General features: G+C 41.5%; 1 protein-coding gene across 8 annotated transcripts in view; it reads left to right on the top strand.

Moving 5' to 3' along the window:
• Nucleotides 1–11,456, top strand: part of pacsin3 (protein kinase C and casein kinase substrate in neurons 3) — a 56,516-nt gene extending 45,060 nt beyond the window's left edge. For 6 of the 8 annotated variants that reach the window (XM_077201736.1, XM_077201734.1, XM_077201740.1 and 3 more), the window contains 2 exons: nucleotides 1,769–1,926; nucleotides 10,379–11,456. In XM_077201736.1, coding sequence (XP_077057851.1) covers nucleotides 1,769–1,926; nucleotides 10,379–10,494 — 274 coding nt within the window. In that variant the 3' untranslated portion in view covers nucleotides 10,495–11,456. The remainder of the gene's footprint in view (nucleotides 1–1,768; nucleotides 1,927–10,378) is intronic. The other 2 variants (XM_077201741.1, XM_077201742.1) reach the window with 1 other exon arrangement.
• Nucleotides 11,457–11,800: the final 344 nt, after the last annotated feature.

Genomic DNA, 11,800 nt, shown 5'->3' on the forward strand with positions numbered 1-11,800 from the left:
ATGTTGGTTCCCAGCTAAAAAATTGCCTAAATCAAGGTTTTAACAGTTACAATTTTTATTTGCTCTTTGCAGATCCCTTTGTGAAAATCAATATGCATCCTTATTCCTCAATTTTATTTAAGTGAAACAGGAATGTTCGGGGTTCAATACAGGTTAAGCTCTATCAACAGCATCTATGGAGCAAGACATTTTACCGAGATAAACTTTGTTGACACTGTTTTGAAAGTATTTTCACAAAACTGTTACACGTGGATTACAGACAGTTTACACAGAAATATCACGTGCGAGCTGAGCGTACGGAGTAAAGCCCAAAGTATACTACTTTTGTTTTTGTTTGTGTTGTATGCATAGCCTTTCAAAGTATATTCCATGTGACAACAATATGTATGTGTACACATGCGTGAAAAAACTCTCATGTACACATCTTAATAATATTTTTGGCTAGAGTTGTTACAAATAAAGTATCTACAAATGCATCTACTTTTTAACCTCCTCACTATCTCTCATCTCCCACCAATAGCTGTTTCCATCCAAAGTTGTGAATTTAACTTGTGCACAAATTCAAAATTGGAATATCACATAAAACATTTGCGAACAAAGCACCGCTTCCATCCAGCGAAGGTTTTCATGCACATTTTTAGAAATTATTCACATCTTGGCATTTTTTTATCAAGGTTTTATTTTTACGATATTTTAGCATGGAAACATGGCTATTGTTGGCTGTGTTTGAAATCGCCCCCTATACCCTATAAATACTGTAGGGCACTATTTGAGGGGACCATTTGTTGTGGTGTCTGAAACCATAGTTGACATTATCAAGTGCACTAATTCAATCCCATAATGCACTGCAATAACAAGTATACAACTAATGTACACTCCACGGCTAGAGAATACCCATAATGCACTGTGAGGGTCGTGCTGAATAAATTCCTGCGCTGCAGCCAAATCATCCATACATCCTTTTTCCAAACTGGCTTGTTCAATGTTGCTACAGTGTAATATCATACAGGTATAAATTCCTTTTTAACTGATTATTAATTAAGGTTTATTGCTAGTTTTCATGACAGAGTTCAAGATAAATCTTTTCATTACTACTGGAGCTGCCAGTTTGCCAAGTTTCAAATGATTATTAAACGACAAGCACAAACTATGCAAAAGTGGCTGCCCTTCCAGTGCACTCAGTGTCCGGATTACTTGCACACGCGTTCCTGTCTCTTCCTGTTATTTTCTTCGACTACTTATGAATGAATGAATGAATGGTCCAGGAGCACTGTTGCCACCTTGTGGACTAACAAATTATTCAGTGGGCGTGTGCAACCTGCGCGTACTATGTGTGGTTAGGAAAATCGGGCTGCATGCATACAGTAAATGCGAAAATTGCATCTCACACACACGTGTAAAAAATTAAGCAGGTCTATACTTTGGGCTTAAAAATCTGTCTGCTTGCATACAGTACGCACTTACTGTAGCCTAGTGCAAAAAAACGAAATGTACATGCATTATTGTACATTAATTACTGTAAATGTGATGTTTAGTTTTTGCAAACTGAGGGACATACTGAAATTTAGTTTCTATGATAATCCATGGCATGCCACAGATAAGTATAATTCCTTCAATAGATTTGAGATTTGTATTAACATTTCAAATGTTTTCAGCTAAACTAACTATCACAGATCACCTGATTACCTGCGTCAAATCTTCCAGCTTCTATTAAAATGATTCCTCCATGAAAGTGTGGAGATTTGTAATTCCTCTGCTGTCCACACAGGGCGGGTAAAGACTACTCCTCGGACTGGTCTGATGACGAGAGCCCCAAAAAATACATTGCAGCCAACGGGGTGGAGGAGGAGAAGGTAGCCGGGGTTCGTGTTAGAGCGCTGTATGATTACACAGGGCAGGAGGCTGATGAGCTGAGCTTTAAAGCAGGTATTAATCCCTACTAATGCTTATTAATGACACACACATCAACATACACACACACATGGAACGGCTGGCTGTGGCTTGTGGATTCATCGATCAAACCCCTTTTCTGTGCTCTTTCAATGTTATTTCAAAAGGCATTGCGTAAAGAACCGAATGAAATGGGGTTTGTCAATGCGCGCATGTGCGTGATTAAAAAATAAGTCGGCACGTTACATGGGTTTATTTGAGACGGCTTCCTCACATTTAGACAAAACCCATGAAACTGCTTTGGAACTAGTGAACTGACACATAACACAAATGTACCCATTTTCAATACGGCTGTGCTTCAATTTTTACAAAACTTCAGCAGCAAAACAAATCACTTTTAAACGCTTATATTAAGCTGATATGAGTTGTTATGCTGGTAACACTTTACAATAAGGCATTAATATAAACTACAAATGTATTGCTTTATGTTACAGTATTTGTTCATCTTTGTTAAAGTTAGTTAATAAAAATACAACTGATTGGAAAATGAAAATACAACTTTTTTTTGTTCATGTCAGCTCACAACTGATTTTAATTCTGTATTAGGAAATTAATAAATAAAATAAGATTAGTAAATGCTTTAGAAGTATTTTTTCATTGTTCATGTTAACTAATGTAGTTAAAAAATGATAGGTGGACCCTTGTTGTAAAGTTTTACCATTACACTTAGTGTGTGTTTACATTGGCATTTTTGGTTGGATTAAAACAAACTCTGGTGTGATTGCTCTGTTAGTGTGTATCATTTGAATAAGTGTGTACGCTGCCATCTGAACCCTGTTCCACTAAACAAGCGGACCGAGACTGCTGAAAAGATGCGTCTCTAAGGGTGTTCAAATGTAATTCGGTTCGATTGGGGTCCGGACCCAACGAACCAAAAAAAAGAAAATTTGTTCTGGTTCGCATAGCGTACACATTGGCATTTTTAACACTGAACCTAATGCCTGGCTCACACTACAGGAGTTTTAGGCCGATTTATGCCCGATTTCCCCCTCCCGAGAATCGGAGAAAATATCTTGTTGAGGACCTCGATCGGTTACGATGTTCGGCTCAGATTATCTGGTAATGTGAGGCGTTCACGGATCGAATCTTGCACCTCCCGATCTGCTCTCACACAAATCGGACTCGCCCTGATCATATCAAACATGTTTGATATTTATCGGGATGAGCAAGATTGTGATTACGTCAGTAGGCCTACTGTCACAATAGCCAATAAAAAACAAGTAGGACGGTGGTGAAGGAATTTCCATTGAGGTAATTTTGAGTGACTCAACAGCGTGATATGCGGTATTATAATTTATTGCTAAATAAATAAGTGTTCCCTGTTGTCAGCAGGCATATATGTTCAGAAATGAAACCGAAACTAAAAAAAAGTGGAATAAACAGAAGATGTCAAAATAAGGGTCCACATAATATAATAACAGAACATAAACCTGACAATAATCCGATCCTCGAATCTCACCTAACGATAGGCTTTCTGCTGATATTTCACCCGTATCGTCGCTCGTCTCTGCGTGTTATAGACAGGCCGTCACTCAGTGCAGTTACACTGTTACGACACTAGACAGCGGCAAGGCACTGCCTTTGAGTGAGTCATTAAACTGTTCATTCAACGGAAATGTAAAAAAAAATCGGATTCATTCTAAGATGTAATGAAACAAGCTGTTAATTTATTTATTTAATTTTAACTTTGAGCTCCACTTTAATATAAGGCTCAGCTGAGCATCACTCTGGCGCATGGGTAATGCTGAAGCTGATGCGTCACTTCATAGAGATCAATTCATTGATTCATTGTATTGACCAGAGCTGACGCCATTCATTAGAAATATCCTTAAATGTTAAAAGGATGATTTTTTTTTTAAGATTTTGCTTTCCTTGGTCAAGGCAACCTTTTCACGAATATGACTTGATATGAAGGACAGATATTTAGTTTACATCCACTTTTCTGCTTACAATCTGTTGCGTGACATCACGTGATCACGGTGGAATCATATCAAGGCGCTTCCTCTGGCACGATAATCTTAATAACATTGTGTAGTGTGTGATGCGCCGCGATTGTCAAATCTTGTAGTGTGAGCATGTTTAAGATTTGAGGGAAGAAAATCTGCAAAGATTCTCCTTAAGTGTGAGGTGCAACCAGATTTCAAAATCGGTTAGGATTTTAAAACTCCTGTAGTGTGAGCCAGGCATAAAGAGACCAAACCTAAAGGCATAGAGGTATGTTCACAGCCTGATTGGTCTGCTTTTATAACGAATATTTTGCGACGAAACTTACCTGAACATCCAAAATTATGCTGTGTGCTGGGATAAATGCACTCGTTAAGAGCTTATAAAATGTGTAAAGGAGTCAAAACAGCTGCAGGAATCCCTCCGTCACACAAACAAAACGAAGATCTGCAGCGAGGAGATGCGGTTCTGATGCCTGAACCGAACTGTGATTGGCAACATCGTGACTGTGATGAGAAAAAAAACGGTATGCTTGAGCACACTGTCCTTAGGGTCGCATCTTGTGACATCATGTCCTGTTTTTGGTTCGTTTAGATGTCTTTGGTCTGTGTTTTGTTCATATTTCAGTCGAACCGCACCAGAGTTTGTTTGAAAATGGACCGAGACTCCTATTCAGCGTCTCGGTCCGCTCGTTTGGTGCACACGAGGGTTCGGATGGTTCACACTTATTTAAATGATCCGCACTTACAGAGCAATCACATCAGAGTTTGTTTTAATCCAACCAAACATGCCAAGTGTGAACGCACACTTTTCTTTTTTGGTTCGGACCAAGAGAACCAAGTGTGAATACCCTAAAAGCTGTTAACAACACAAGAGTAATGTTTGTTTCCATTGGAAAAGGGGACCTAATTCACAAAAAAAAAAAAAATTCTACCTTGTTTTTAACATTCCCCAGTTTTTCGAAAGTTTCAAAGTTCACATCAGATGCTGATCTATGGACTTTCCTAATAAATCAATAGTCTGATCTGCTGATCCCTGCATGTCGTGAATAATTCACAGGCTTCCCAAAAGTCACTAAATGGCATCAATCCTCCCCTCTGATTGGCTGAAGGCCATTTAGATCCAGCTTAGGAGACAAGACTGACTATAATGCTAAATTTATTTGGTCTTCTGGCTAGATTTGTGGGATTCTACGCCGCAGGAAGCTTTAAAGCAGACACATTAGTAATGCAGAAAGAGGGTTAATCAAATCTTCACAGCACAAGGATAATGTAACATCACATTTGGTTTTGTTTGCTAGAAGAGCAGAATCTACATTGACATTTTTTTTTAATCTGCATGTCTGTGTTAAATATCATATAGAGCTAAATGGACTCATTATGGTCATTTATTAGCCCTGTTACTCTTGAAACTGCCATAATTCATTATGCCAGACAGCAGCTCTTAGACTATATGCAATAATAGACAAGCCAAGAGTGACACCTGCTGGTCATTTACTGAAGGTTTTTTTTGTTAAATACATTCTCTTAACCCAGATTGTTTATTGACTACTATTAAAATGCCATTCATGGGTTTATCCCCCCCCTAAAAGTGTAAAAAGTTAGGCTCCCAGGCACCATCAAAACATTGAGCTGGAAAGTGATTCTAGATTGAGAGGGGTCCACACCAATCTGTCAATGTAAATTTTGGGGTGTAGCAGGTTGAATTTGGGCGTGGCTACTGTAGCAGGTTGAGTTTGGGTCGTGGCTGGTGTTGCAGGTTGAGTTTGGGTCGTGGCTAGTGTAGCAGGTTGAGTTTGGGTCGTGGCTAGTGTAGCAGGTTGAGTTTGGGTCGTGGCTAGTGTAGCAGGTTGAGTTTGGGTCGTGGCTACTGTAGCAGGTTGAGTTTGGGTCGTGGCTAGTGTAGCCGGTTGAGTTTGGGTCGTGGCTAGTGTAGCGGGTTGAGTTTGGGTCGTGGCTAGTGTAGCAGGTTGAGTTTGGGTCGTGGCTACTGTAGCAGGTTGAGTTTGGGTCGTGGCTAGTGTAGCAGGTTGAGTTTGGGTCGTGGCTAGTGTAGCAGGTTGAGTTTGGGTCGTGGCTAGTGTAGCAGGTTGAGTTTGGGTCGTGGCTAGTGTAGCAGGTTGAGTTTGGGTCGTGGCTAGTGTAGCAGGTTGAGTTTGGGTCGTGGCTAGTGTAGCGGGTTGAGTTTGGGTCGTGGCTAGTGTAGCGGGTTGAGTTTGGGGAGTAGCTACTGTTGCAGGTTGAGTTTGGGTCGTGGCTAGTGTTGCAGGTTGAGTTTGGGTCGTGGCTAGTGTAGCAGGTTGAGTTTGGGTCGTGGCTACTGTAGCAGGTTGAGTTTGGGTCGTGGCTAGTGTAGCAGGTTGAGTTTGGGTCGTGGCTGGTGTTGCAGGTTGAGTTTGGGTCGTGGCTAGTGTAGCAGGTTGAGTTTGGGTCGTGGCTACTGTAGCAGGTTGAGTTTGGGTCGTGGCTAGTGTAGCGGGTTGAGTTTGGGTCGTGGCTAGTGTAGCGGGTTGAGTTTGGGTCGTGGCTAGTGTAGCTGGTTGAGTTTGGGTCGTGGCTACTGTAGCAGGTTGAGTTTGGGTCGTGGCTAGTGTAGCAGGTTGAGTTTGGGGCGTGGCTAGTGTAGCAGGTCGTGGCTACTGTAGCAGGTTGAGTTTGGGTCGTGGCTAGTGTAGCAGGTTGAGTTTGGGTCGTGGCTAGTGTAGCAGGTTGAGTTTGGGTCGTGGCTAGTGTAGCAGGTTGAGTTTGGGTCGTGGCTAGTGTAGCAGGTTGAGTTTGGGTCGTGGCTAGTGTAGCAGGTTGAGTTTGGGTCGTGGCTAGTGTAGCGGGTTGAGTTTGGGTCGTGGCTAGTGTAGCGGGTTGAGTTTGGGGAGTAGCTACTGTTGCAGGTTGAGTTTGGGTCGTGGCTAGTGTTGCAGGTTGAGTTTGGGTCGTGGCTAGTGTAGCAGGTTGAGTTTGGGTCGTGGCTACTGTAGCAGGTTGAGTTTGGGTCGTGGCTAGTGTAGCAGGTTGAGTTTGGGTCGTGGCTAGTGTAGCAGGTTGAGTTTGGGTCGTGGCTAGTGTAGCAGGTTGAGTTTGGGGCGTGGCTACTGTTGCAGGTGGAGAGTTTGGGGCATGGTTACTGTTGCAGGCGGAGAGTTTGGGACGTGGCTACTGTTTCAGGTTGAGTTTGGGTCGTGGCTAGTGTAGCAGGTTGAGTTTGGGGAGTAGCTACTGTTGCAGGTTGAGTTTAGGTCGTGGCTAGTGTAGCAGGTTGGGTTTGGGTCGTGGCTAGTGTAGCAGGTTGAGTTTGGGGCGTGGCTACTGTAGCAGGTTGAGTTTGGGTCGTGGCTACTGTAGCAGGTTGAGTTTGGGTCGTGGCTAGTGTAGCAGGTTGAGTTTGGGGCGTGGCTACTGTAGCAGGTTGAGTTTAGGTCGTGGCTAGTGTAGCAGGTTGAGTTTGGGTCGTGGCTAGTGTAGCGGGTTGAGTTTGGGGAGTAGCTACTGTTGCAGGTTGAGTTTGGGGCGTGGCTACTGTTGCAGGTTGAGTTTGGGTCGTGGCTAGTGTAGCAGGTTGAGTTTGGGGAGTAGCTACTGTTGCAGGTTGAGTTTAGGTCGTGGCTAGTGTAGCAGGTTGAGTTTGGGTCGTGGCTACTGTAGCAGGTTGAGTTTAGGTCGTGGCTAGTGTAGCGGGTTGAGTTTGGGGAGTAGCTACTGTTGCAGGTTGAGTTTGGGTCGTGGCTTGTGTAGCGGGTTGAGTTTGGGGAGTAGCTACTGTTGCAGGTTGAGTTTGGGTCGTGGCTAGTGTAGCAGGTTGAGTTTGGGGAGTAGCTACTGTTGCAGGTTGAGTTTGGGTCGTGGCTAGTGTAGCAGGTTGAGTTTGGGTCGTGGCTAGTGTAGCAGGTTGAGTTTGGGTCGTGGCTAGTGTAGCAGGTTGAGTTTGGGGAGTAGCTACTGTTGCAGGTTGAGTTTGGGGCGTGGCTACTGTTGCAGGTTGAGTTTGGGTCGTGGCTAGTGTAGCGGGTTGAGTTTGGGGAGTAGCTACTGTTGCAGGTTTGGGGAGTAGCTACTGTTGCAGGTTGAGTTTGGGTCGTGGCTAGTGTAGCAGGTTGAGTTTGGGGAGTAGCTACTGTTGCAGGTTGAGTTTGGGTCGTGGCTAGTGTAGCAGGTTGAGTTTGGGGCGTGGCTAGTGTAGCAGGTTGAGTTTGGGGCGTGGCTAGTGTAGCAGGATGAGAGTTTGGGGCGTGGCTACTGTAGCAGGTTGAGTTTGGGGCGTGGCTAGTGTAGCAGGTTGAGTTTGGGGCGTGGCTAGTGTAGCAGGTTGAGTTTGGGGAGTAGCTACTGTTGCAGGTTTAGTTTGGGGAGTAGCTACTGTTGCAGGTTGAGTTTGGGGCGTGGCTAGTGTAGCAGGTTGAGTTTGGGGCGTGGCTAGTGTAGCAGGTTGAGTTTGGGTCGTGGCTAGTGTAGCAGGTTGAGTTTGAGGCATGGCTACTGTAGCAGGTTGAGAGTTTGGGGCGTGGCTACTGTAGCAGGATGAGAGTTTGGGGCGTGGCTACGGTAGCAGGTTGAGTTTGGGTCGTGGCTAGTGTAGCAAGTTGAGTTTGGGGCGTGGCTACTGTAGCAGGATGAGAGTTTGGGGCGTGGCTACTGTAGCAGGATGAGAGTTTGGGGCGTGGCTACTGTAGTAGGCGGAGCCAGAGGGTGTTCAGCCGGTGTGTGACCATGACTGATGCGTCATATGGGAAAAAAAACATTTAGCCTCTTTTACAGGAGTGCACACACAGTTTTATATTCGTAAAGAAAAGGTTTGAGGCAGTTGAAGTTCCTCGCGTACACACTAGAATATTTCAGACACATTTACTTTTAATATTTTAATAGAGAGAGATTGAGCCTGGAGCCCGGTTTCATGCTTGACGTGTCCGCACAGGCACAAGGGTGTGCAAACCAAAAGTGAGATCATCGCAGCGCTTGCGAAACACTGTGTTAACTCTGTAAGACTTCACTTCACTTAGTCCTGCACAACTCAGTGTGAAGCCATTCTGTTGAAGGGATAATTATGGGTACACTGATACTGATATTCTGTCCAGTCTAATACCAATAAACTAGTAATTATTTTTGTGTAAACCCATAAATGTTAATTCCCCAATTCCATGTTTTGTGTAAAGAAAAAAAGATAAATACAATACAAATACCGAAACACATTATGTGTACTATTGTTCAAAAGTTTCTTCTGCTCACCATGTGATCAAAAATACAGTTACAACTGTAAAATATTAATACAATTTAAAGAATTCTAGGGAGCCCCTAAAGGGACATGGAGGAAAAAATGAGATGGGAGGAATTGGAAAAATAATAAACAGATTAGTTTATATTTTCATCATCATTACTCCAGTTTTCAGTGTCACATGATCCTTCAGAAATCATTCTAACACTTCTTATCAATGTTGAAAACAGTTTATGCTGCTTCATATTTTTATGGAAACAGTGATTTTTGTAAACGGCAGAAACCGCAATTTGTCAGGATTCTTCAAAAGATCTGCATTTATTTGAAATGGAAATCTGTTGTAAAATTATAAATGTCTCCACTGTTAATTTTGATCAATTTAATGCTTCCTTTCTGGATAAAAGTATTGATTTTTTTTTTTATGCTAGTGTACAATATTAAATACCATATTAAAAAATGTACACTATCGTTCAATGATATTCAGCTAATAATAAAAATAATCTATATTTAAAATATGGATTAAATTTCCTTTTTTAAATATGCTGAATATGAAACTTAATTTATTAAAGCATTAGTGATTTTTAAATGTGTCAGATGAATGTAAAAATACTGAGCATGAGCATACAATTAAATATCAATTTTACGTTATACCTTGTCACACCAAGGATGATAACTATAAAGTAGTGCTGTGCAACTATTAATCGTGATTAATCGCATCCAAAATAAAAGTTTGTTTACACAATATATGTGTGTACTGTATATCTATTTTGTATATATAAATACACACACATGCATGTATATGTTTAAGAAAAATTTGTTATTTACAAAATATTTATCTATAATATAAATTAACACATTTTTCTTAAATGTATACATGCATGTGTATTTTTATATATACAAAATAATTATACACAGTACACACACATATATTATGTAAACACAAACTTTTATTTTGGATGCGATTAATCACGATTAATAGTTGCACAGCACTACAATAAAGATATAGTTTAAAAAGAAATCTAAATATAAAAGAATAGTCCACAGTTGAACTATAACGGTAACCGCACAGAGAAATAATATCATTACAATAAATTTTCCAGCCGATGAACGATAAAAACATTAAATCGGGATGGATTCTGATTGGCTGTCAAAGAGCAGGAGCATTTAAAGCGTCAGAATAAACAGAACGATGTCTTCCACTGGTGTGGACGCAGATATAGTGCCTGAAGGAGTGGTGTTATGAGATGTGTGTGTGTGTGTGTGTGTGTGTTTATGTGTGCAGGTGAAGAGTTAATGAAGCTGGGAGAGGAGGACGAGCAGGGCTGGTGTAAAGGACAGCTGTCCAGCGGAGAGACAGGTCTCTATCCTGCAAACTACGTCCAAGACCTCTCATCCTGAGAGCACACACACACACACCTATCTGGGACAGACACACACCCTATCTGAGGCAGTCACGTGGTCGAGTCACACCGAAACACCAAACTGCCACGCAACCCATGATGGAGCGAATGCCACGACACGCCAGAACATTAGAGGAGCGAGTTCAGTGTTTGAGTTTTGATTTTTGCTGACACACTAGAGGACTTTGAGAATAGTTAGTCCCCCTCTGTCCTCAGGCTTCATGAAAGATCAGTGCCTTTATTATTCAATGCCAGAGACATTCACAACACTGCTATTAATGCAGACCGGCTGAATGAACACATTTGCTGTCCGGAGGGAAATCTGCCACCCTTTTCTTCACGTGTGTATCGCCACTGTTGGACTGTTTTGGAAGATCAACCTTTCATCATCGCAGTCCTCTTATTATTTTAGCATTTCACATCTTCAGATACGTATCAGAATCATTTCAAGTATTCGATCAAATCTTCGCGGACGTTCTTTATGTTCAGAAGCGTGTTAGTGTGTTGATATATTTTGTATGATCTGTTTAGATTGTTATAGTTAAACTGAACGTTTCTTTGCCTGTAGTTCAGAAGTGAAGGATTCTTCATTGCATATTTACGTTTTCACAAAGATATATGGATTTATAATATGCAAAGTATCACTGGGCGGATGCTCTTAGAATCTTGAGATTCTAGTCCGTGGGATCGTTTTACTTTTTTAATTCATCTTTTTGTTTTTACTTGGAGCGCAAGAATGTTTCTGTTGTTAAATGATATAAAGTATCAGAGAGGGCAAAACCTCGAGGCTTCGTGTGTGTGTGTGTGTTTTTGTGTGTAAGCGGTCATGAGAAATATGCCCATTTCCACACGCTCTGCCTCCAATAAATATGGTTTTACATCAAACTACTGTAACAGCCAATACTAATCAATGTAAAATCAAAAAAAAAAAATCAAATAAACTTGAGATTCTGATCTTTGTATAGTGGCTGTGATGCTTCTTAAACATTAAGTGAAGTTTTACACTATTGTTTAAAGTTAACCTGGTTAATATTTCACCCAAAAATGAATATTCCCTGATGATTTTCTCTCCCCAAGGCATTTCAAGATGGATACGAGTATGAATTTGTTTCCTCAGCCGAAGAGAAATTAAGTTTTTAGAGAAAAACTTTAACGGATTGTTTTTCCATCCAGTGCGAGTGAATGATGTTCAACTTTGGCCGTTCTTTACGGTTCAAAATCCATAACTTCTAAAGGCTCCACACAACCCCAGCTGACAAAAGAGTCTTCTCTAGCGAAACATTCAGGCATTTTCAGAAGAAAAA

This window comes from Siphateles boraxobius, unplaced genomic scaffold (genome assembly GCF_051911475.1).
Source record: "Siphateles boraxobius isolate OS27281-9 unplaced genomic scaffold, OSU_SipBor_1 48, whole genome shotgun sequence".
NCBI classification, from domain to species: Eukaryota; Metazoa; Chordata; class Actinopteri; order Cypriniformes; family Leuciscidae; genus Siphateles; species Siphateles boraxobius.